Source organism: Chroicocephalus ridibundus, chromosome 15, assembly GCF_963924245.1.
Source record: "Chroicocephalus ridibundus chromosome 15, bChrRid1.1, whole genome shotgun sequence".
Taxonomy (NCBI): domain Eukaryota; kingdom Metazoa; phylum Chordata; class Aves; order Charadriiformes; family Laridae; genus Chroicocephalus; species Chroicocephalus ridibundus.
This window is the reverse complement of record NC_086298.1, coordinates 302787-328116: the sequence shown is the minus strand read 5'-3', so window position 1 is coordinate 328116 and position 25330 is coordinate 302787. Positions and strand designations below refer to the sequence as shown.

The 25330-nt window shown below is 51.7% G+C and overlaps 3 protein-coding genes across 5 annotated transcripts in view; 2 read left to right on the top strand and 1 right to left on the bottom strand.

Moving 5' to 3' along the window:
* Window positions 1-1164: 1164 nt before the first annotated feature.
* On the bottom strand, window positions 1165-25284 carry DPP7 (dipeptidyl peptidase 7). The gene is made up of 13 exons (XM_063352630.1): window positions 25129-25284; window positions 24863-24976; window positions 20974-21113; window positions 20190-20353; window positions 18277-18412; window positions 15058-15139; window positions 13231-13397; window positions 11990-12050; window positions 3350-3468; window positions 3112-3268; window positions 2733-2797; window positions 1864-1934; window positions 1165-1351 (listed from the first exon to the last, which is right to left on the bottom strand). Exons 1-13 carry the CDS (start codon window positions 25199-25201, stop codon window positions 1210-1212), a joined length of 1491 nt encoding a protein of 496 aa, XP_063208700.1. The 5' UTR covers window positions 25202-25284; the 3' UTR covers window positions 1165-1209.
* Window positions 4491-11980, top strand: LOC134523598 (kelch-like protein 9). The gene is made up of 4 exons (XM_063352642.1): window positions 4491-5525; window positions 6829-7081; window positions 8917-9077; window positions 10762-11980. The coding sequence occupies exons 1-4, from the start codon at window positions 4491-4493 to the stop codon at window positions 11158-11160; spliced, it is 1848 nt and encodes a 615-aa protein (XP_063208712.1). The 3' UTR covers window positions 11161-11980.
* Window positions 24465-25330, top strand: part of LOC134523595 (dual specificity testis-specific protein kinase 2-like) — a 63300-nt gene continuing 62434 nt past the window's right edge. For 2 of the 3 annotated variants that reach the window (XM_063352631.1, XM_063352632.1), the window contains exon 1: window positions 24465-24530. In XM_063352631.1, the coding sequence (XP_063208701.1) occupies window positions 24500-24530 (31 nt within the window). In that variant the 5' untranslated portion in view covers window positions 24465-24499. The remainder of the gene's footprint in view (window positions 24531-25330) is intronic. The other variant, XM_063352640.1, reaches the window with a different exon arrangement.

Here is a 25330-nt window from a genome sequence, read left to right as displayed (position 1 = left end):
TTCCCCGCACCCCTCGGCAGGCCGGGGGGGGAGCAGAAGCTTTGGCCTTTTGTACTCCCTTTGGTACAGGGAAGAGGAAAGTGGGTCATACGCAAAACCCCCTTTTGTCCCCCCTGAATATTGTGAAATAACCTCAGTGACTGATACTGTAGCTCCGGGAACCAACCCCACGGTGACGGCAGGGAGGGCCCAGCGGCGCAAACGCTGCACACAAGGCGTTATGTTTGAGCAGCGTAACAGCCGGGGAAGCAACGCCGAGACTTCGCCTGGGTAGGCAACGTAAGCCTTTGATCACCCTGGAGGCTTCTCCTCTAACTCATAAAATCCCTGTAAATGGATCAACTGAGGCGTCCAATTGATTACCAGGACTTAGTATTTTTGCACTTACGCTGGTATTTATTCGTACGTAGTAATTCCAGTAGGCCAGAACGCACCTGTTCATGGGCAAAGATGAGTTTACTCCACCTGGGAAGGGGAGAAGTATCCTGTTTTAGCTTCTTTGGTTATACTACCAAGCCACGAAATTATATCACACGCTTTAATAAACTTGTACTTTATTTTAAAAAGATGTGATGCTGTCTCAAGTGGAAGCGTGCTTGACTGGTCACTAACATGCAGCTCTCGAGTGACAGCAGGATTACTTTGTGTAGACCGGGATTACTTTGTGTAGATCTCCAGCTCGACAAGTGGAGATCTCTTGTGCAAATTCGAAACAAAACAAACAAAGAACCCAAACCCACCGCCCTGGATGAGGCTGACATACAACCGGTCTACTAGTGGAGTACGACCCTGTGTAAGTCATGACTATACCTCTGCTTTTCCACTAGTCACCCAGTATTTACTCTTTGTCTAAAAATAATTTAGCTTCAACCTTCAGGTGCCTCCTGCAACCACACTGTTCAGGACGGTGACGATTCTTGGACACTCAGACAAGCTTTTATTATTTCCACCTTTTTTAATGCCTTCTCATTCCGAGCAGGTGAGCACAAAATCCATACAATGCGATTTTGGCTTCAGTCAGTGATTTGGCCATTTGCTTTTCTTTTGACGCTTCATCAGGGGTGGGTGGGACACTTCAGAAAGGTGAATTTCCACCGTCGTGACAGAGGAGAGGACACTTCCTCAAGCGGCGCGGGCAGAGCTCAGCAGGCTGCTGTCGCTGTGTGTCCCGGTGGCAGCCTCACACCCCCGCTGCAGGGACGGACGTGATCACAGCCACGCGCCCGCTGGAGCTCCCGAGCGCTTCTCCCCTGCTCCTTCCATCCCCGCAGATTTCACCCAGCCGTTGATGATGCTGGCTTCCAGCCTGCGCGCCGCGGTGACGGATGGGGGGTCAGCTGGATTGTGTCCGCTAGAGAAAGCAGAGCAGCGGGACGCGTCAGCGGGCAGCAGCCCCGTGCCTCTTGCACAGGGAAAGCCAAGCCAGGGAACCGAAGGACAGCGATGGTGTTTTGTACTTGGAAAACAAGTCACAGTGTCGTCCCCACCAGGAGGCTGGGAGGCATCGGTGGCTGCTGCCCCCTCTGCTCCGGGCCTGGGCTGATGGCTAATGCCAAGAGACACTGGACTACTTCACGTGACTGATCGCTACAGGCTGTCACACGCTTGTGCCAATGCTCGTGCAAGAACAAGTTCTAATGGAAGTCCCAGAGCTTAGTGCTGCGTTCTGCACAGCACGGCTTCCCTGAAGGCTGCGAGAGCCCTGCGCGGGGGAGAAGGTTGCTCTTCCGTGGTTACGCTGCGCCAGGCTGGTGTCCGGTCTGCCTTAAGTGAAGTATCTCCTGATTCTTTCGGCTGTGGCTAGCTAAGATCAAACAGCCAAGGCAGTGGGATTTTGTCAGCTAAAGGAGATTCAGTACTTACCGGAGATCTAGGTGATGAGCGCCTCCTTTAATGGTCAGGGCAATTAGTGAAGGACTGAGGCTGCTGTTTATCTGGAAGAAGGAGCAGAGACAAACTCTCACCACGTTACCAGGCGGAACCGGACATGGGTTCTGAGAGCTGGAAGATGAGCTGGGCAGGACTGAGGAAAAGCACAGGAAGAGCTCCGTGCTATGGTGGATATCGCGTGGGTGGCCATCAGCCCTAATGAGCCAAACCCCCTGCCTCAAACGAAGCGAAGGCTTCCCCCAAGACGAAAGCTGTCAGCCCGTTCCAGTACAGGCGGTTGGAAGTAACAGGCTCCTTTGAGCCCGTGCCCCCCGAGCGGCCGGTTCCTTTTGCAGCTGGGATTGCCAAGGAACTCCTGCGTTACAATCGGGAGCTAAACTACCTCAAAGCCCAGTTTTAAGTGTTTAAGTTTTTAACTAAAGCTCTGCCGCCCTTCTGAAGTTTTGTTCAATCTAAGCCAAAATATGCCCCAAGTGGCTGCTTACAGCGACCACTTGGTCTCACACAGCGTGCGGAGACTGGAAACGGCAAGGAGCGCTTGGCTGTCAGCACTGGGACCTCCCCTCGACACGGAGACGCGGCAGGTCGTGGTTCGGAGCCTGGCTGTTGGGCAGGGAGGCTCCTGCTCTGTCTGCGCTGCTGCAGCAGCGTTCCCGGCTGATGGACTCCAGTCAGGGCATCTGTTGTTAATATCCTGAGGCTCCCGGAGGGTTCACATAAACCAGCCGCTTGCAGAAACTAAAACGGGCTAAAGATGAATCACCCGTGCTGCTCGGAGAGGGAGAGGGGAGGTGTGGCACCTGGAAAGGCTGTGCTCGGGCTGCGGGAGTGCACGTGCTTACCCCACCTCCGGCCCACGGGTCCAGGTCTCCATTTGAAAAAATGATGTTGCTTGCACTTTTCAGGTCTGAAATTCAGAGAGATAATGTTTGAGAGGCCTCTTTCCTGCCCGTTTACCCAAACGTGTTTCCCACTACAGCAAACATGGACAAGTACAGAAATCACACAAGAATAAAAGAAATTCTCGGCAGTTTTTAGGATTTCCACTTTTGTCTCAAGGAGGCACAGAAAGGCCTGTTTGGTTCAAGTCAGCACAAGGCTGTGACTTTCTGCCGGGGCTTAGAGCGCTGTGCCTGTCCCCACGGAGCTCAGCTGGGCAGAGGGGGGACGGGCAGCCAATTACAGGGTAACGCAAGGGGACGAGCAGCCGGCACGACTCACCTCCTCCCCAAAAGTTTGTCTGCAGCCAGCGTGCTCGCGGCTTCACGCGCCATTTGCTCCAACAGTACTGCTCTCGCATGGCCTCTGTGAAGGGCATCGCAGGGAACATGTCAGTCACGTTGTTGCTGTTGAAAGTTAAGTTGATCTCGGTGCAAACCTGAGAGGTACAAGAGCTGTCGTGGGGCAGGGGTGTAACCAGGGCAGCAGCTGAAACCTCTTGGTGCCACCAACACCTTACCTGGTAGTCCCAGGCCTCGGCGTCCAAGCCAATGCCGCAGCCCGTAGGGTCGGCACAGGACTGGTACAGCTGGTATATGTCGTAGCACTGTGCCGAGCCGGAGGAGTTGTAAAACACCCCTGCCAGGTGGAAACACAGCGCAAAGCCAACCCGTCAGTACCTCTCCGCTGTCTCACCCACCGCCTCCCGCACAAGCCTCGTGGCCAAGACCCAGCAGAGGGGTAGCCATCCCAGCTGGGCAAGTGGGCTGGGGCAGAGCTAGCAGGGTCTGCACCAGCGTTCGATAACGATCCCAACTCTATGCCACAGCTTTCACGTGGTCTCAAGCCCGGCTGCAGGATATCCTTTGCTTCTGCTGCATCCATGGGGAGGAAGAGGCTCCCGGGCGCTCCCTGCTCGTGCCAAAAGCCAAGCAACTGGCTCACTAGCCCTTGGAGAGCCGCAGCCTCCGATCCCCAAGGCCCCCAGGAGCAGGCTGTGTACAGGACGTTAGCTGGATGCTTCAAACCGAACGGGACACGATTGCTAAGACCTTCCCACCCCCTCCCTGAAAGTCGCTGTTGTCTGAATCCATCAGAGGGCCAAGGCTGGCTGGTCACAGGCAGGATTTTGTTTGACCGTTGTTGAAGAAGGGAAAGACAGCGTGTGCAGGCTTGCCCAGATGAAAGAGCACCTGACCAGGCGGCCCAGTGAAGCGTAGCCGGGTAGCTGCCCAGGAATGAGCTGCTTTTTGTGTGGATGGGTAGTTACCAGATAGCGAGGAGGAGGAATGCGGCTACGCCCGTGGCCATCCGCTGCTGCCAGTGTCACAGCCCGCAGGCAAAATCCACAAACACTGCGGGTTTTGTGCAATAACCAGCTCCAACGGCTCCGCTTGCAAACGGCCCCCGGCGGCTCCGCGAGGCAGGCAGCGCGCGGTGCCTGCAAAGCACCAGGCAGAGGCCGTGGAGGAGGGAGGCTGCTGCAGCCACCGGCTTCTGGATGGCTCTGTGGCGTGGGCAGCACAGCCACGGCCCCCCTGAAGTATGAAGCCACCGGTTCGGCTGCGGACGCCTGCCCAGGAGATGGACTGAGCGCGTGCGGCGGAGAGTCCGGGGGCTACGCCGCATTCAGAGCAAGGCTGCTCGGCTTGCAGGCCGGCATGGCCAGGCTCGTGTCGGACACCTACCTGGCGAAACTCCTGGAAGGGCTCAGCAGCCTTCGCTCGCAGAGCGCACTGTGCGACGTGACACTGGAGGCGGAAGGGGTCTGCTTTCCAGCCCACAAGATCATTTTAGCCTCAGCAAGTAACTACTGCAAGATCCTGTTTGTTGGAAATTTGGCAAGAGCGGGGAGCCGGGATGGTAATGTCCGGCTGAAAGCCGTCAGCGCTGCCGGGCTGAGGAATGTTCTCAACTTCATTTACTCCAACAAACTAGACCTCTCATTACAGAATATTGAGGAGACCTTCAAAGCCGCAGAAACCCTCCTGGTTCGGGAGGTGATCAAGCTGTGCTTTTGCTTTCTGGAGGGTTGCTTGAACTGTGAGAACTGCATGGATGTTCTTAACATTGCTAAAAAACTCGGCCCAGCAGAGTTGAGACAGAAAGCCATGCGCTACGTAGGGCAGCACTGCCAACAGATCCTGGCTGATCCTCGGCGCTTGAAAGACCTGGACCGAGGAACCCTTTGTGAAATTTTAGACAGGACCGACAGTGAGGGATACAGCGAGCTGGAGCTGCTCAGGGCCGCCGTCAGCTGGCTGCAGCACGACCACGCGCGGCTGAAAGATGCAGCAGATATTTTAAGGCGCATAAGATTCCCTCTCATTCCTTTACAGGATCTGCACAGATACGTCCAAGAAATGCCTCTTATGAGGCTGGATTCAGGCTGCCACAGATACCTGCAGGAGGCTCTGAATTACCACTCCCAGCCGTACGCGCAGCCAGTCCTGCAGACCCAGAGCACGAGCCTCCGCTCCGGTTCCGCCGTGCTGCTCGTCACTGGTGGCAGAACCACCAACAACTGCGTCTCCAGAGAGATGTGGGCTGCGGACCAGAGCTGCAGCACCTGGCACAAGGTCGGCAACCTCTGCGTGCCCGTGTACAACCACTGCGTCGCCATCATCAATGACTTCCTCTTTGTCATCGGGGGACAGTGCAAATTTGATCCCACAGGAAAGCAGCCATCAAATGAGGTAAGACACGAGAAGCCTTTAGCCTCGGAACAACATCTGGGTGAGGGAGGGAGGGAGAAAGGGAGTCATTCCTCTTGCCCACCACAGCTCTCCCACCTCTGCATATTTCTTAGGGCTCTGTGCAGTACTGAAGGCCCTGGGGAAAACAGCTTCCAAACCCTCTGGGAAGCAATCAGGTCCTGCCCTGGTCTCACCTTGCTCCCGCTCTAAATTGTCATCCTAATCCGTACACAGCTTCCACAGGGTGGGTTCAGCCACGTCCACATCACTCAATCAAGCAACCCCACGAGTGCTGCCCCCGTCCCCGTTGCTGCCGCCATGGGACTCACGCTGGGGAGGCACGGCTGAAGCCTACCGCTTCGCTTGAGAACGGCTCCTTCCTTGGTTTTGCCCTTGAAAGGCATACCTGCTTCAGCTCCCAGGACCTTCCCCTTCTGCCGGGAGAGTAAAAAGACTTGTGCAGGGTTTTATGTTTCCCTAGACGGCTTCAGTGAGCTTGCTAGAAACACCAGCATGTTTTTCTTTCCCATGCTCCCAGGGGGCTTATTTCCGTGTGGTGTTTAGTTCGACACTGCCACTGCAAACAGCCGCTCCCTTCCACCGCCTTGGAGGCCGGAGGCAGCTCCGCAGCAGCGCAGCAGAGGACGCGGGAGCAGCAGGGACGGGGCGCTGGCTGCTGGGCTACAGCCCAAGCCCGGCACTCACCCCATGTGGTTCTGCAGATGCTGACCTGGGCTTCCTCCCCGGGACTGACAAAACAAGCTTGGGGAGGTATTTACTGCTGAGGAAGATGGGGGTGAAAGCCCAACCTTAGCAGAGGTGCTGTGCCCCTGCGGTGATGCCGCCATGGACGAGAGGAGGGGAAGCCACTCCTGCCTTCTCCTGGGCAAAAGCAGCAGGCAAAGCTCAGCTGCTCCCTTTACGACACACTCAAACAGCAGCAGAGATGCAAAACGTGCTTGTTTAAATCCCACTGAAACAGTTTTCAGCTGACACACGCAAGCTAGTGTTTGCAACAAAGGTATTTCATTAAGCCAACTTGTTTCACCTCCTGCTTGCTCTAAACTGAGAGCGCAACCTCTTCCCAGAGCTCCAGACCCGCAGAAAGGCCTAATCCAGCCTCCAGCTCCACCAGGGAGGCACTGCTGCATCAGCTGGCGGGCACTAGAAGTCGAGCCTGTCTAGGTCTGAATATAAAACCTTCTTCAGACCAGGGAGAACGTTTATCGGCTCCTGAAGCCACAGGAGACACAAGCAGGCCAACTGCCCTGCGCTAACCATCACCCATCTGCTGCGATCCTAGGTTTTCCGATTTGATCCCCGCAACGCTTCCTGGCTCCAGGTCGCCAGCATGCTGGAGAGGCGGACACGCTTCCACGCGGATGTGCTGTCTGATCGCATCCTTGCCGTGGGTGGCGGGACGCTGCTGGGGGCCCTGACCTGCACGGTGGAATCGTACCAGCCTGCCGACAACAAGTGGGAGTTCACGGCTCCGTTCCCCACACCTATTGCTGACCACGCAGGCACAACCCACAAGGGAATCCTCTACGTTTCAGGTGACAGAGCTAGTAGAAAGCAGCATATTTTCACATAGTGTCATTGATTGTTGCTGGCATGTTAACGTCACAGGCTAAGCCTGCACCCGCCCCAGTAACACCCACGGCTCCGGCGTCCCTTTCCTGCTGTGTTAGCGCAGCCTCACTGCCCTCCTGAATGGCAGGAGTTCTTTTCTTTCCCAAGACATCAACGGTGACATCATCTCCTTGCAATCCACACCCCTGCTCGCCTCTGACCTTGCAATCCTGGCTGAATCCCAAAGCTTTGCTGCCTGAAAAGGTAAAGCAGGAGCGGGCAGCCGTGGTGTCGGGGATGGGATTAAACCCCGGTATTAATCTGAATGGACGGTGTGGGACTAAACCCCACTGCGCGGCTTTGTTCGTCGGTACAAAAAGAAGTATCGTGCAGGCTCTTACCCTCTGATCCCGCACAGCTCTTGCCCTACGAGGGATCCCGTCTTTCCAGGGATCGTTGCTAGATTGCGCAGGACGTTGAACAATAAAGCAGCATGGGTTTAAGCACATCAGGAAACTGCTGTAGGATCTTTAGCTTTTGCAGCTACTAATTTGGACTTAAAAGTTAACCTTTGGTTTGTCCTAGGGAAAGAACTGTGCTGTTTGTGTTACTGCCTCTGCAGTTAAAAGCCCTGGGCCAGCCTACCAACGCCGGAGGCTCCCTGCTTTGAAAACCAGCTACGGCCAGCTGGGATCACTCTACTCGTCCAGCACGGACTAACTTCAACCGCACAGCGGCACTTCTCTGTGCTGGACCGTGCACGCGAGCCCCCAGGGGCCGGGCGGGCTGTCCTACCCAGACGCGTGCCCGCTGAGGGCAGGGCTGGCCCCCGCTGGCAGCACAGATGGATAATGGGTTCCCTGGGGCAAGGGCTGAGGCTCAGGGGCAAGTCCCTGCTTTGACCCAGCTGGCCCACGGCACCTCTGTTGGTCTCTCTGTTGGAGAGCAAGGACAAATTGCCTCACGGAGCTTCACACACCCACACCCCAGGGTGACTTGGGCTGGATAACGCCGTAGCCCTTGGGTACAAGACCTTACCTACCTATAATAATCATTTTGTTCTGAATTAGTGGGGTAACGGCAAATTTGCTGTGGCCGGCCTACAGCCCTGCCCAAGCAAACTGAAAAATTATGCCCATTACTTCAGTACCAGATTTAGACACAAGTTCCACGCAGACAAAGCGTCCGCACCCAGGTGAGCTGGGGCTTATGGCCAACCTGAGATACCACCTCCCGTGTTGGCAAAGACTTTCTGCAGGCTGGGATCCAGCGGGCAGGCAGCTGGAGGCGCCTACCCCCCCCCAGCAGCACCCTCCTGCTGCACGGGGCTTCTCATAATGCACCCCTGCAACACTCAAGTGAGTGCTTCACCAGGAGAAAAAGCTGCCACCAGCACTGGCAGATGGGCTCTGACCTTCTGTCAAAAAGCCAAAGTTCAAAGAGCTTTGAACGCTTTTCTTTCAAGCCACCATGTTGTGACTGCGCATTCTGGAAGCAGATTCCCTAGTTAAAGCTGTTCCTGGTTACGCTCGAAATACTCCCAGAGCTTCACTCCAAAATCTTCTGTGGAAAACTGTTTACAGAAGGAGCTGGAACTGGTTTGGAGTTTATTATTTTTTTTTTTCTTTAAAATACCTAAGAAGCTCAGGTTTTAAATTTCACACCGCATCACCTCTGCAGAACGGTGTGAAATTTTAAAGCTGAGCTTCTTAGGTATTTTAAAGGCAAAAAAGATCAGCTCTGCTAATGTTTGCAGAAGGTTTGCTGGGTGTCAGAGAGGATGATGGATAGATTTTCAAGACTTCTGTTTTCCTTGTAGGGGGCTTCTCAGGGGGTAAAACCTTACGAGACACTTACAGCTACCTCCCTCGCCTCCGACGCTGGATTGGCAACAGTGCCATGGCTTTTACCCGCTGTGATCACGGGATGGCTACAGTCAGGGACAGGATCTTTTGCATTGGAGGAAGGACACTAAAAGGAGTAAGTTCATTTGCTCTTATAATCCCAAATGTGCTGCAAAATGGTGTCTCTACATTGCCAGGCTCTGAGTGTTTTATTCCGACAGGTTGACCAGTAACTTCATTATTTTTGGCCTCTTAGCTGACCGGCACAGTCAGCAAGTCAGGCCAATAAGCGTATGAAAACGTGCCTGCCGTTACAGCTGTGCACGTCGCAAGCTGCCCTGTTACCACACTCCATTTGCTAAAGTACAAAGGCTGTTCAAAGGGTTGTTTTTTTTTTTTTTAATAAAGAAAACATGGTGGAGGTGCAGCCTGCTGGCACGGGAAAACCTGAGTGTAAAACTAGTCACGTACTTGCCCCAACACACTGATTCCCCTTGTTCGAGCTGAAAAGGGGCGCAACACTGGCAGACGGGAGGAGGAACGGACTGCAGGGAGGACGCTGGCCTAGATTTTAGGAAAGACGGAATGCAAATGAATTCTCTTCAAACCTGTATTTCCCATCTCGGAAAGAGGAGGGAAAGCACTGCCCAGCCTCCTGGGGAAGAGACCTGACCATGACTGAAAGACTCGCTCTAGCAGAATCCCATTCCCTGAAGCCAAGAGAACTGAGTTTTCCAAGATCATTCATCAATTCCCATTTGAAAGTGTAAAGACTCAGGGCCTGGCCCCATTTTACCACGATGGGTACGGTTTCTTTCGAAGGAACGCATGGGCATCTCAGAGTACTTAATTGCTCACTGAGGAAAGGATAGAAATCTATAAAGAGAAACTGCACATCCAGGCGGACATCAAATTCATCCAGATGACACAAACTCAGTTGTGGTCCACAATCCGATGCAATATAGCCCTCTTTAGATGGGTTCCTTCGTAATGTGTTAAATATCTAGAGAGCAGGCAGGACTTGGGCTATGCCAGTCCCAGCAGGTCCCTGTGGCACCTTGCTCAGCTCGCTCCTCTGATTTTCCAAGAAGGAAAAAGCTCCTTTAAAGCCATGACATTCTGGTGTTTTATTCAGTTTCTTTTGAGGCTCTGCTAAATTGCTAAATGCGGTCAAAAATCTGGCACCTCGAGCACCGTGGTATTCAAACAGGAGTTTGGGGCCCCTCTGTACAGGAGGGACACTGAGGTGCTGGAGCGTGTCCAGAGGAGAGCGACCAGGCTGGTGAGGGGTCTGGAGACCAGGGCATGTGAGGAGAGGCTGAGGGAGCTGGGCACGTTTAGCTTGGAGAAGAGGAGGCTGAGGGGAGACCCCATTGCCCTCTACAGCTACCTGGAAGGAGGGTGCAGAGAGGTGGGGGTTGGGCTCTTCTCCCAGGTGAATAATGACAGGACCAGAGGAAATGGTCTGAAGCTGCGTCAGGGGAGGTTTAGGTTAGATATGAGGAAGAATGACTTTACTGAAAGAGTGGTCAGACACTGGGACAGCCTGCCCAGGGAGGGGGTTGAGTCACCATCCCTAGAGGTGTTTAAGAAACGTGTAGATGTGGCACTTGAGGGCACGCTCTAGTGGCAGAGATTGTAGGGTTTTTTGTGTGTGTATGGTTGGACTCGATGATCTCAAAGGTCCTTTCCAACCATGAAGATTCTATGAGTCTATGAAACACTGGTTTCCTTTATCGTCAACCAAGCGAGCCTGACATGACAGTGACGCCCACTCGAGGTGTGATACAATGGGTGAGTGTTGGTCTGGTTCTTTGCAGGCAGAGGAATGGATTCACGTCAGTGAGACGGAGTGTTATTGTCCTGGAAGCAACCAGTGGACAACGCTAACGCTATCCCCGTTCAGCTGCTGCCAGTTCAGCGTCACAGCCCACCACACTACGCTCTACCTCACAGGAGGTGCGTCACTGCAGCACATGCAGAAAGAAGACAGTGTTTTCCTGTATGACACAGAGGGCCGGGCATGGAAGAAAGCCAGTCCCCTGCCTAAAGCTCTGGTGGATCATGCCTCTTGCATGATTAAACTGTCCCAAGTGAACGTAGCTGGTGAGACGAGGAGAGGCATAAAGTGCTCCCCCACAGGCAGAAGGAAGAAATCTACTCTCAGCTTGTTCATCACAAAGAAACAAGAGTCCCACTTTGCCTCAGAAAAGAAGTAGGATGTGAATAAGTCAAGCAGATCTGACAGTGTTTGCCCACAGTGTAGTATTTTAACAACTCTTCCAGTTGCCAGCCGAACATCTCTAGCAGTGATATGGAATTGGTACATTTTTGACTTGGTGTTATTATGGTGACATGCATAATCTGCAAAAAAAGAATTAGTTCCCAATCCTACTAAGCTACATCAAACCCATAAGAATTCCTTAAATCAATTTTTTGTCATTAAGAACCTGTTTTTCTGAATAATGACCAATGTAGAACTTATTTTCCATGAGCAACTTCAGAGATTTTATGAGGAAGTCTTCAAAAGAGCTTTGAATTCCATCTCTAGTAATTTCCTTACGAACACTGCTGGCTCACAAATTAAGTACTGACAGAGACACATATACGCAATGTATTTAAAACTGTCTTGACACTGGATTAAGACCATAGGGCACTGCGATGACAACCTTGTCCTCAACAAGCAGACCAGAAAACTTTCTTCAGTGAACATGCATTGAACCCGTGACTGCTTGAGCCAGAGTATGGGTAAACTTTTAGAAAGGAACCAAGTATCTTAGAAGTCCACATCTCACAGAGAGTCAATGGGCTAAGGGGCTGGAATGGACAAAAAACCTGACGAGGATAAGTTTGGAAAGGTGTGAGAATGAATCCATGGCCACCATGGATACCCTGATGGACAGAGCCAATATGGGGCAAACCGTCCCAGTGGGAGTCATACCAGGTGCCACGATCCACAACCCACACAGCAATGCGACAGCTCTACTTACAGGTGCTTCTAGAAAACAGGGCGCTAAATAAAAGACGAAATGGATACTGTTAACTCACCGACAAGAGCAGCCAGGCCTTGAATTGGGTCTGTGTGGGCAAGGATTTGTTCGCAGCCAACCTGGATGAGACACATTACAGGCAAATTGCAGACAGGATCGTTAACAGTCTCTGCTCTGTGGAATGGCTAAGCTGGAAGATTCACTAAAATTACCACGTAGACATTTTATGGTTCAGCAGCTTTCCAAGGGCTTAATGGTTTTTGGGGTATTTTTCCTCCCTTCTAGCAACAAAATACATAGGAACAAGGAGACAGGGCTAGGACAAGTTAAGCGGCTGTGCAGAGGCTGCAGTGATACACTGCAAGGAGCTCCTTCCTCCTACAATCAGAATATTTCAATGCCCTCCTCAAGGGCCGGGGGCGGGGGGGCGTAGAATAATTATTTCCTTTTTACAGGTTGTTAAACAGACCCTAGAAGGGAACTGGATGCCCAGTGGAGCCAGAGACAGCCCCTCCTGAGTCCCAGTACAGCGTAGCCTGTATGACATGCGCAGCACGCGTGTCGCTCCAGGTAGGACCCGAACCACAAACGCCGCAAGGCAAATGAAGTGGGGTCGGCGTGGTGTGCTGCAGCGCAGCAGAGAACAGCAGCACCACGCTGACGGCACGCCAGGAGGAACCAAGGATTGCAGCAGCAACTGGTGATCTGGGATCAACGCTGGGATCCTTCCAAAGCAGCTGCTGTCTCAGAAGTCTCTGCCCCTGAGGACCAGGTCCCTTTCCCACACTTCCCCATCTCTGACTCTCCGGAAAGTTTAGAGGTTCTCCAGTCCCAACAGCAGAAGACATTTCTCTGCGTTATACTCTGAGGTGCATCATCTCCCTGGGCAATACTCAGAAAGGAGCCTGATTTTTAGGTCTCCCTTCTCACCCACCAAGAAAAAAAAAATCTATGAAAGTGTGTTGAAGTGGGCTACAACAAAATTACATTTTTTTAAAAGCTACAGGCTTTTAGTGTTTAAAAGCTGAAGTCAACAAGCTTGCACAGGTCTTTGTGTCTAAGGTAAAGGCAGAGCAGGGCAGAAGTGGCTCCAGCAAACCCTCCCTGACGAGCCTTACAGCACTTCAAACACTGCATTCGCCCTCACAGAGTTTAAAGTGTGTAGATTTACTGCCAGGGTGGATGGGCTGCAACATCCACCGCTACTTGCCCCTGTCACCATCACCGATGGCGTGTGCTTGACAGTGCACCGAAGTGCACGGCAGAAATTGCAACTCTCACCTGTGTCCTGGTACTCACCTTCACTGGATTGGCAGGGAGGTGACCCATGAAATCGGTTTTGTAAGGGTAGTCCATCATGGCCATCATGGTGAAGGCATTTCTAGCAAACCCAAAAAGCTGGTAAACATCCTCCTTGTTAGAGATCTTATTGCATGTGGCCATTTTCCTGCTAATTTCATCGAAGGCTGCAGAAAGAAGGAAAATTGAAAGACACAAACTTCAACAGGTGCAAATAATACCAGCCTTCAGCGTCTTCTTTCACTCAGAAGTAAGACGATGCTGTAACACGCAGATGAGGTTTCTAGTGGGAAGGACACATCACATCTAAATTTACACACAGGTAGATGTTCAGACACAGCCTTCCTGTGCAGCTTCACGCTGCCGTGTGGCCCATGGTCCCCAGCTGCCCCTCGCAGAGCTGCTGACACCTCCCTGGGGAGCCCAGAGGAGTCAGCACCCACCGCGACAGCAGCAGTCCCGGCTGGCACAGCGAGAGGAGCAGCTTGGTACGAGCCCGTCCTCGCCGGTGCCCTGCCTGGCTCCCTCCCTGGGCTCTGCTGTGCCCCCCAGGGCAGCCCCCCCGGCAAGCTCTCATGTAGGAGAGCAGGGTCCAGCATGCAGGTCCCGGTGGGATTAAACAGCTGGAAGAACTGTCAGGGAAAAAAACAACCAACCAAACCAACAAAAGAGCGAGTTCCTTGGGAGCTGGGTGCATTTGCAGTAAGAATTGCCAGTGGGAATAGTCCTCACAGAGTTACAAGGGGCTCCCGAGACGAGCCTTCAAACTTCAGTGTGACGCCGAGAGGTCAGCTGGAGTCAGGAAATCCAAATTTGAAGAGATCCCTTCAAGATGCACTCATATATCTTTGCTTTTCTACTGGGGAATGCTGCTGCTTTTCTTTTCATCCTCCGCGTTTTGGCGTCACAGTTCCTGTCTGTCCCTATCGTACTCCACAAGCCGCCCACCGCAGCCCGGCTGTCCTTACTTGGAAGCCCAAGGCCAGCAACCTGCCTCTGGATACTCACTTGAGAGCCTAAGCCTTAAATATGACCACCTTATCCACCCCACTGCAGTAAGTGTGGCCCAGGCAGACCTTGAGGATCTTGGCTATTTAACGGTAACATTTGTCCTGCTGTCACCCAAAGCTAAGTGGGATTTTGGACCCCTGGCCCCTCTGGGCGATTCCAGGACGAGCTCCTGCAGCGAGGCAGGAGGCACACAGCCCCTGAGGGGCAGCACCACAGGCCAAGCCAAGCCTTGAGACAGACCAAGAACCCACCACAGCTCCTCCAACACCATGCAGGGCTCCCAGGAGATGCTGCATCGGCCCACGATATCTGCTCGGAGGCATTGCAGACATCTTCACCAGTCTCTGTCCTTGGCTTCACCTGACTGCCCAAGGTTGGAGATGAAAGAGACTGTGATGGCTGCTTCAAAACCTAGATTGCCTTCCAAATACTTCTCAGTTGTCATATGGTGTGGGTGCTGAGGACAGGCATCTGGTGAAGCACGAGGCTTTACAAGCATAAAATGCAGGTGTTTTGCACCTGCAGGTGTTTTGACACTTTGGGTGTAGAAAAGAGAGTTTCATTAACACCGTTCCAGCCCCCATATAGATACTTTCGTTTTGGTGTTGGTTACTATCTTTAATGCCAACTGAAACTGTTCATTAAATCAAAAATCAATCGTGTAAGCAGGAAGAGGCAGCCAGGTGGGCATTTGCATTGATTTAGCTGAACAACTGAAGACCTAGCTGAAGTAAAACTGAATCAGGTCTTTTCCAGGCCGTGGGGACTGCCTGCTGGCTGCCCTTGGGAACCGTCTGCAGGGCTGTCTCTCCTTACCTCCACTCAGGCACAGATCTTTAATCTGCTGGAAGGCTTTGCGGACAGCTGTGACGCAGCCAGGGCTGGACTTCTGAAAATCCTGAAGGGACAGAAAAGACACAGGATTACGGTTGCGCAGAGGAGACGCATGTGGAGGCTGCACTGGTAAGAACTGCCAGAAGTACCGGGAGATGAGAGGGGTTACTGGCCCACTGGTCAGAACCTCATCTGCGTCTCCAGGAGCAGTGATACCGGTGCTTCTGCCTTGTCCCCCAGACAATCAGCACACCCCAGCAGAAGCCTGCACAGGTCAGTCCAAGCAGCAACTGTTTCACCAGCTCTCGCTGAGATGAGCTGTTAAGACAAAACACTTCGCACTTAGTGGAGCCATTAGACTGAACATGAAGCAGCGAGGAGACACGTGCCTTGGCCAGCAAATGGGAAGAGGCTGCCAGGCTGCTTGGCCTAAAAAAATTTTGTTGTGCCTCTTTTTTTTTTCCAGACACACCATAGATTTCTTCCAACTCCACTTTGTCTATGAGAAGGAGTCATGGAGAAGTGAGTTATGCATGGGGGCAGAGCACCGGTTTGGGAACCAAGACCTGCTTTACTTCTTAAGCCTGCCAGCGACCTGCCGGGTGACCAAGGCGGCCGTGTCCTTTTTCTTGGAAAAAAACATCACCGATGCTGCAAAAGCATCCTGGCTTGTATCAGGAACAGCGTGGCCAGCAGGGGCAGGGAAGGGATGGTGCCTCTGGACTGGGCACTGGTGAGGCCTCACCTCGAGTGCTGTGTCCAGTTCTGGGCCCCGCTGTACAAGAGGGACATTGAGGTGCTGGAGCGTGTCCAGAGGAGAGCGACCAGGCTGGTGAGGGGTCTGGAGACCAGGGCATGTGAGGAGAGGCTGAGGGAGCTGGGCACGTTTAGCTTGGAGAAGAGGAGGCTGAGGGGAGACCCCATTGCCCTCTACAGCTACCTGGAAGGAGGGTGGAGAGAGGTGGGTGTTGGGCTCTTCTCCCAGGGGAATAATGACAGGACCAGAGGAAATGGGCTGAAGCTGCGGCAGGGGAGGTTGAGATTAGATATGAGGAAGAATTACTTTACTGAAAGAGTGGTCAGGCACTGGAACAGCCTGCCCAGGGAGGTGGTGGAGTCACCATCCCTAGAGGTGTTTAAGAAACATCTAGATGTGGCACTTCAGGGCATGCTCTAGTGGCAGGGATTTGTAGGGGTTTAGTTTTTTGTGTGTGTGTGTATGGTTGGACTCGATGATCTCAAAGGTCCTTTCCAACCATGAAGATTCTATGATTCTATGAAAAATAGATTTGGGACCTTTCTTTTATTCCTAACTCTGCCTTTTTGTCTGATAGTTAGGCTTAGAGAAATCACTACGGAATTTTCCACAGTTTACCTGGGCACCCCTTTAGGGGTTCCAAATCTCCTTCTGGATGTGCTTATTGATCTTCATCTACTAATGGCTCTAATGGGAGCGTGGAGACAGATCAGCCTGGGACAGAGAAGCAGGTCTGCTCTGGCTGCTGTGATGGCCGAGCTCCCCACTGGGCAATGCTGGACTGCTGCAGGGCACTCCCGGCACGCTGGGGAACACCACCCATTCCAGTTCACCCCCACAAAGCCTTACGGACCCGGGAACAGCTCAGCTGAGCTGGTGCGGAAGCAGAGGCAGGAGGCATTACAGCCATTCCAAGGAAAGCTGTTGCCCCTCCAGGCTGCCAGCTTTACTCTTGAATCACACCGAATTCAGCTGTCTAAACTGACCCAAGCTGACGGCCCGAACAGCCCCTGCATCGGTCACCTAATGGGAAGCAGGGATGTGGCTGCGCGTGTCGTACTCACACAGGGGCATTCTGCCCGACCGCGTCATACCTAAATGCCTTCTGCAAAACCAACTTTCTGCCCTCTGCTCGCTTCCCCTGTGAGCTGGAGGCTTACGAAGGAAGCTGGAAAAGCTCACTAAAAGTCACAGAGAAAGCTGCTTCAAGACAATGCTCTCTGACTCACGGGAGGAGAGCGCTCCCGCAATGATTCATGAAAGGTTTGCGTCTTCATTAGTATTAACAGCTCTCAGGGGTGTTCTCTCACCAAGAGGAGCAATTGAATTCAGATTTCAGATGCACAGATTGCTTTTATGCAAATACACTGAAGGGGGAAGGAATTACTTTGAGAACAACAAAGTGCTTGCTTAGAATCTCAGCCCAGAGGACGACTTACTGCTGCAGAGAGAATATATTTTAAAATTAATTGGAAAGTTTTTCACATGAAAAGGTCAAAGCCCTAGTTCCATGGGTGTGTAGTGACTCACAGCATATTCACAGCCGAAGCAAGTCAGAGCTATCAGCTGCACAGGCTTCTGAGAAGGAATTACTTTCAATCAGGGAAGAATTCCCACTGCAAGGCCCGTTAGATGATTGTGGTATTACATTTTTTGTTTTAAAATGTATGATTTTATGTCTTTTATTCTCTTACACACTTAAAATTTCATTTCAATGCATTTATTGTGGTTATTTTCATATGATAGACTTTTCTTTACACTTACCAGTAATGCCATCTGTCCTGTAAGTCTCTGCATTGAAATAAGGTTCTCATATATGTCAATAACAGCAAAAAGACCAGTGCTACCAGGTAGTACATTTCTTTCCTTATAAACTAAATGTAAGTCAGTTCTAAGCAATACCACCTTCCTATAGGTCCTATGTCCTCAAAATGTGAAAGCTACATTTAAATTTTGGTTTTAAGTGAGCCCAGGACACCTTGCGTATTTTTAGTTTAGCTCTTCATTGAAACGCGACCATCACAGGATTAAGGAGCTGCTGTGAACCACTGATATCAATGCAAAATACAGCATCTGGGGAGAGGATTTGAAGAATAAATTATCCAAAGGGTGTTGGTCCAGGCACAAAGGAAAACTTTCAGGCTGTAATATGGTTAAGTCACCAGAAATGGGCAAGTGAATCCTTAGTGCTACTAAAGGTGCTGGAACCGAGCTGTGTTGCTCAGCAGAGCAGCACCTTTGGCCCTGAGCTGCCACAGCCAAGGCAGTGCCCAGCCATCATGTCTGCAGCTGCTGCTTTTCCTTACAGGTTCCCATTTAATTGCATTCCCTGCCCAGCACTGATGCTGTGAAGACAGCTGTCTGTTTAAATACATAGAAAAAACAAAAAAATCCAGCCTCATTAAAGAAAGAAAATACTGCTCCTGGAAAGAGCGTATACTTACTGCTGTTACATCTCTGAAGAACTGGGTAGGGTCTCCAAGCCCAGCCACAGACAACAGAGGAGCACTGGCAGCTAATGCTCCGGCCACAATGTTTGGGTATTTCATCCTCATGTAAGCGCTCAGCATTCCTCCATAGCTGCCGCAGCATAAACAAAAGGGTTACTTCCTCTAACAGGCAGCTTATAAACACCGCAACTCAACATTTCAGGCGAGCATTCACAGGCTTACCTAACCCAAGGCAACAAGAAGCTTAGGGATATCTAGTACATGCCATCTTCACGTAAAAAGACCCAGTTACGGTCAAGGAGGCGGCACACAATGTGTTCTTACCGGCCTTTTCCCCAAATGCTCACACCAGCTCTGGTGGGAACACAGCAGCCCAGTTTGCTTCTGCAGCCAAATGGAAACCCTGCCTCAATATTTAACTCTGCACCATCCTGAGTGTGTCCTGACAGCTTCAGTGCAAAACCAAGTGGGGCACAAGTGAAGCGGTCACTATTCAATGGGGGAAGTAGCCACATTTTACATACAGGATGATAAAGTCTAGCTAGGCTCTTAGCAAAGGGTGTCCTTGTACACTACAGAACCTGCAGCCCTCTCTAGTGCTGGGAAGTGGAGAGTATTCTCCCCGGGCACCCCAAATAGCAGCTGCATAGATGATCAGCACAGATCTAGGGAAGGGGAGACATTAACAAATACCACAATAAAACTCAAAGCCACCTTGGTAGCTTCAGTGCCAGGGCCACAATCTGCAGATATATCAAGGGTTGCTAGATAAAGCCATGGTGACAAAAGTTATTCATACGCTGATGTTTGTGGAGTTACTCTGAGGTCACTCCCGGGGCTGTGACACCCCCAAAACGCAGGTAACACCCGGTGTGACACCAAGCTTGCAGGTATTCAAGTTTCCCTCCCCACAACCTCAAGTGGTTGCAGTAAATACCGGTCCCACATCACCCACATGGAAAGCAACACGCATTTCCCTAACCCTGGTCTTGGAAGCTGGCATTAGCTGAAACCTTGCCACAAGTTTGGCAAAGTTATAAGCAAGAGAAGAGGCTTTGTTTCCTCCCATGGGAAACGCTGTGCTGCTCCATCCCTGCCCTATTTCAGCGTTCTTCACGTGGTTTAGCGCTGCTCAGGGCTGTGGCAGACTGAACTGTGATTTTGATTTACACACACATGTCTAACATGCAGCCCAGCCAGCAGATTCTGCCGAATCTCTCTCCCACCTCCCCGCCCCAGGACAGTTCCTGGCCCTTTTTACACTAGCCGTGGCCTGACAGTCACACTACAAACACCCCTGAGATCAACAGTCCAGCCATCACCGCAGCGAGCTGGAAACTTAACAACTGTCAGGTCAAATGCTTCTTAGCTCACTGCAGCTGAATTAGAAGCCTGGTACTTGGTGGGAGCTTTTTAAAGGGAAGCATCCCTCTACTGGAAGCGTGGGGAGCCATTCAAGAGACAAGAACATCACATCAACACAGCTCTGAGCTGCAACAGAGCAAGTGCTTTGGGGACGGAGCTGCTAAGAAGCCAGGAGCAACCAAGCAGCAGGTGCAGAGCAGAATTACAAAGGAGCCTACAATGAAAACGGCTGGATGTTGCAGGAGCAATTTCCTATTTTCTGCAGTTCTGTCTGACTCATACACTTAAGATACCTAGAAACATCCAGTCAGCGGTGCTTCTCCAAAGCAATCACAAATCCAGACTAACTCTTGATGGGATATCTGACTGGGACCTGGTGATGAGCTCTTGGGAACTCATGCACAGGCACATCTGCTCTCTATCAAAGATAGCTTAAAGCTCTGCCTTTAAGACTTACTTGAGAGACAAACAGATCTGTGAGAACAGCACAACTCTGGCTGGGAAAGGATGCAGAGAAGGGAAGGAGCACACAAAACCTTTACCTGCCTCCAAAAGCAATGACAGGGCAGTCCGCAGCACCATATTGCTGCTTAAGCTCAGTAATTAGCACTGCGTAGTCAGCGAGGGCTTGTTCCACAGTAAGCAGACCAGTCTTCTTCAGCTGCGTTGACTCAAGTCCAAATGGAAGAGACTTGCCATAGTACCTCTGAAAGGAAAGAGATATGCTGCAGAAATGCTGGTGTCAAGGTCTGGTTCTTCTCACTCCAGAACTGGGATAAGCGTGCACAAACGGGAAACGGTAACAGAGCACGTGGGGTCCTCTAACTTGTTCATAACTGAGGAAGTGCCTGGTCTCCTTCACCTGATAAACAGAGACCTTCAGGACATATCCTGTAGAGGATTGGCAGTCCATCACAAGCTACTTCAGTGGGTGCCAAGTGGGCCCTCAGCACGTATCTCTCTCCTGAAACCCCCAAGTAGAAAAGGGAACAGGGTAATCTCTTCATGCATAAGTTGTGGAACAGAAGATTTATTAGAGTGGTGTGGCCTGTGGAAACTACTTACAAAAGCTCTGCTCTAAGGCAAATACACCATGGCATAGGTTTTACTGAAACAGTAGTCTGTATCCAGGACTGCTGGCAGGCACAGTAAAAAAAGATTTAGAAGCCAAGGTTAAGTAAAGAAGAGCTGCTACCACGAGGAGAAAGCTTACAGCAGGTATAGCTCAGCTTCAAGAGATATTATTTCTCGACCTGCAGAAAGCTGAATTTGGTAATCCTGAACAGAACAAGACTCTGTAGCATGCATAATGACTAAAATACTCACATGCTCAGCAAAAATCACAAGTGCTTGCTGTTCCTCTGCTAATTCAAATATGAAGTCAGAGTTCTGAGCAAAAGTCCAGATGTCACCTTCATTGCCAGTATAGAAGAAGATGGGTCCAAATCCTTTGTTCCAGAACTTTTCTGAGTGAGACAATTGACAGAAGCAAATTTGAAAAAAAAAAACCAAAATAACAAAACAACATATGAGCATGAAATGACTACTTTTGGTAAGTCTGGGCAGGAACTTAACAAGGAATAACTCTGTGAACAGGCTGAGCTGGGGCATAAAGGTATTAGAAAGGCCAGGCTACAGAAATCTCTCATTTGAGCAGGGGTGAAAAGAGCTTCCATGAGATCAGCACATGGCCTGGAACTTCTGCTTCTGCCAGAAAAATCCCTAAAATCTCAGTTCTGCAAAGCATTTGGAAACACCTACCCGCCAAAAGAGCGGTTTCTGATTTATATACCCTCGTCCCAAGCAGATTTATATATTATATAAATATTATACATTATATTTATATACACAACTGATCCCAAAACACTTGCACAGATCACTTTTCCCACAAATATAGATGTTAGGGAATTTCCTGCATCTTTCTGCTGCTCCTGCTGTGACGTATAGCATAGAGCCAAGCTGTAAATCACATACCATAGAATGGTGTGGGTGGGAAAGGACCTGCAAAGATCATCCAGTTCAATCCCCCTTCTGTAGGCAGGGACACCTCCCACCAGCCCAGGTTGCTCCAAGCCCCGTCCAACCTGGCCTTGAACCCCTCCAGGGATGGGGCAGCCACAGCTTCTCTGGGCAACCTGGGCCAGGGGCTCACCACCCTCATAATAAAAAATTTCTTCCTTAAATCCAATCCAAATCCACCCTCTTCAAGTTTGAAACTGTTGCCCCTTGTCCTGTCACTGCAGGGCCTGGTAAAAAATCTCTCTCCATCCTTCTTATAAGCCCCCTATGTATATTGAAAGGCTGCAATACGGTCTCCCCGGAGCCTTCTCTTCTCCAGGCTGAACCCCCCCCAGCTCTCTCAGCCTGTCCCCACAGCAGAGGGGCTCCAGCCCTCCCAGCATCTCCGGGGCCTCCTCTGGCCCCGCTCCAGCAGCTCCGTGTCCTTCTGCTGTTGGTGTCCCAGCAGAAGGTGGTGGTGGGGGTCTGCTCTCCCCCCCTGCCCCTGCAGGGGGGTCTCCCAGAGCGGAGCAGAGGGGCAGAATCCCCCCCTCGCCCTGCTGCCCACGCTGCTGGGGATGAGCCCAGGAGATGCTGGTGCTGATATGACGATATACATTATATGTGTAACACACGCACATCTCTCTCTCATATATCATATACAAATACGTGATGATATATGAAGATGATGTGCTTCATCCTCCAATTTGTTTATAACTGAAGGCAAATTGAGACTGGTGGGACAAGCTGACCCTTGATGTCAAGACTTGCTTGTCTAACAAACATTTGCTTTAATGCCTGCTTGACTTTAACAAACATTTGATTTTAGCTTAGTCTTAAATTACACAGGAATTAAAAGGGATAATAAATAGCTTTCTTCAACAACAGACCTCAGACCATCAGTAAAGTGTTGATTTCAACACACTGCCACATGACCCAAAGGGACCCTCCAACAGTGGCTGTCCTACAGGTGCCGCTGCAGCACGTCACATGGGGCCATTTACACTAACAGAGGGGCCTGGATTTAGTCCTTGGCATTCTCAACACGGACTTGCCAAAGCAGGATTTGGCTTGGAAATGGGTTTGAAGCCTTTCATTTAGCAAAACCACTGCTCTTTGTTAACAAAGAGGCTGATTCTCTTTCTGTGTTGCATTTGCTGTGGGTACCAGGTGGGAAACTCAAGTGCTATCTTTACTCTGGCTTTTCTTCTGACGTGCTTTGTGGCTCCTGGAGCAATCGACCATTCACAGGAGCCAAAACCAAACCAGACAGGTTGCTTAAGAGGATATCTATTTTTAAACTGAAATCCTGGGCAGCTGCCAGTTAAACTCAAGACAGTCAGATGCCTGGTTGTGAAATAACAGTCTCCTTCAAGTTCTCGCTGATAATCTGAAAAGTCTCACATTGCACAAGCAGTAGAGGGGAAAGGAACTACTCACAGGAATTTTGAGTAAGAAACTCAAACTGCTGGTTTGTAAACCAGCAGGAATGCACTGTTAATATTTCGTTTCTCACAAATATTATTCAGCTCTGCTCAGGACACGCAGATAAAACACTTCAAAAAGAAAACAAATAAAAATTACACAATGCTTTAAACCAGGTGATCCCAAAGTTCTGTTCAAAAAGGGCCACTTAATTAGTGAAATTTCAGCCTTGGGTGTGCTATCAAAATTCAGTGGTGTTCCTATATCTTTGGGCTGAAGTGATCCATGAATTCACACTTGGTGAAATGTATATAACACATATGACTGGGTGCAGGTGCTGAACAAGCCGCAGAGCAACAGGTGATGTGAAGAAGACGAGGTGCTGCATAGGAAGCCCCAGAGGCAGGCGGTGTGTGAGGCAGGTGCCAGGCTGGGCAGCGCTCTGGGCTGGCGCGATTCACAGCTACACCTTTGCTCTCTCCCTGCAAATCTCTCCTTGAGTCCTCCAAGCAGGCAGGACTGAAAAACATGTGATGCTAGTTATTGAAATTGCTGCCTTTTAGTCACATGCTGTTTAGAAAAGCCTCCTCTCTCTGACTGTCTGTTGCACAGAAGATAACTCATTATCTGGCTAGAAAGGAAGACGCTGCCAGACTCCTTGCTGGAAGCCCCCATTGTTCAGCACAGCTTAAGCTATCTAAAGTTGCAGGGGTTCAAACAACACAAAACACTGACCCAAGAGGAGTTATCTTCACTCGTAAGAACAATGGGTGCAGAGTGCAATGTTTGGGTCACTATTTGTTTTTTCTGCTGCATTTGGAGCACCGAGTGGCACTTGTAAGAGACACCGTGGTCCACTGACAACATGCGTGCTCAGAGCCAGCCCTGGTGGAAGCCTAACGCAGCTGCTGTTCTAGTCAACTCCTGCTCCTGAAAGGCCAATCCCCACCCCCGCACCCCACACCGAACTGAAAGGAAGAGGAGGAGGAGGATACGGACAACACCAGGGGGAATGACTGGCTGATAAGGGGCTGACAATCAGCTCAAACTGACTCCTGGCTGCTCCTGTTGTGGTTTCAGTTGGGATAGAGTTAACTTTTTTATTAGCAGCTGGTAAAGTGCTATGTTTTGGATTTGGGATGAGAAAATACTTTTGACAGCACACTGGTGTTTTCAGTTGTTGCTGGGCAGTCAAGGCCTTTTCTGCCTCTCACCAGCGAGGGCTGGGGGTGCCCAGAAAGCTGGGAGGGGACACGGCCGGGACAGCTGCCCCCAGCTGCCCAAAGGCTGTCCCACGCCGTGGAGCATCGTGCTCGGCATGGAAAGCTGGGGGAAGGAGAAGAGGAGAAGGAAGGGGGGGTCGTTCGGAGGGATGGCATTTGTCTTCCCAAGTCACCGTTGCGCATGATGGAGCCCGGCTTTCCTGGAGATGGCTGAACACCTGCCTGCGATGGGGAGCAGTGAGTGAATGTCTTGTTTTGCTTTCCTTGTGCACAGCTCTTGCCTTCCCTGTTAAACTGTCTTAATCTCAACCCACGAGGTTTTTTTTCTCCGTTTTACCCTTCTGATTATGTCGTCCTCCCCCTCCAGCCCCGGGGGAGTGAGCGAGCAGCTGCGTGGTTCTCGCTGCCAGCTGGGGTTAAACCACACCAGCCCAGCCCCCCGAGCACTACGCAGAGCGGCTCTGCCCTGCACAGGGCCGGTTAAAGCTTAAGCAGACAGAAACTCAGCCCTGGGCCACAGCAGGGCCCTGCCGCGGCCGGGCCGGGCCGCAGCACACCCCAGCGCCTACCTGAGACCAGGTACCGCTGCGGGAAGGTCTCGTTGCCGCACGTCTCGAAGCTGAAGTGGTCCCGCACCTGCGGGAAGAACCGCTCCGCCAGGCCGGGCCCCGCTGCCCGGGCAGCTGGAGGAGGGAGCGTCAGCGCCAGGAAAACCGGGGGCCCAGCCCGGCCCTGGCAACTGGGGCCCAGGGGAAGCCGGGGCACCCGCCCAGCGCTCCCCAGGCCGGCGGGGGGCGCCGGCTCAGTTGGGAGGGGTCCCGCCCGGGGCACCCACCGGGAGCAGCAGCGGCCGGCGGCGGCAGCAGCAGCAGCGGGAAGAGGAGCAGGAGCGGCAGCAGCGTTCCCATGGCAACCCGCCGGCTCGCGCCTCCGCTCCACGCGCACCAAGCCGTCCTCCCGCGTGGGAACCCCAGGCGGCTGGTCACGTGATCCTAGGGCCGTGCGCATCACGTGGCGGCTTGCCTCTCCCTCACGTG

What these genes read in the sequence shown, in the direction of transcription:
- LOC134523598 (XM_063352642.1), top strand. Translation starts at nt 4,491, where the DNA reads ATGGCCAGGCTCGTGTCGGACACCTACCTGGCGAAACTCCTGGAAGGG. An exon ending in GAAAGCAGCCATCAAATGAG is followed by an intron (nt 5,526 to 6,828) that starts GTAAGACACGAG and finishes CTGCGATCCTAG; the next exon opens with GTTTTCCGATTTGATCCCCG. An exon ending in GGGAATCCTCTACGTTTCAG is followed by an intron (nt 7,082 to 8,916) that starts GTGACAGAGCTA and finishes TTTTCCTTGTAG; the next exon opens with GGGGCTTCTCAGGGGGTAAA.
- DPP7 (XM_063352630.1), bottom strand. Translation starts at nt 25,201, where the DNA reads ATGGGAACGCTGCTGCCGCTCCTGCTCCTCTTCCCGCTGCTGCTGCTG. An exon ending in TCCCTGCCAATCCAGTGAAG is followed by an intron (nt 12,051 to 13,230) that starts GTGAGTACCAGG and finishes TGTCTCATCCAG; the next exon opens with GTTGGCTGCGAACAAATCCT. An exon ending in CCGAGGCCTGGGACTACCAG is followed by an intron (nt 3,269 to 3,349) that starts GTAAGGTGTTGG and finishes TGTACCTCTCAG; the next exon opens with GTTTGCACCGAGATCAACTT.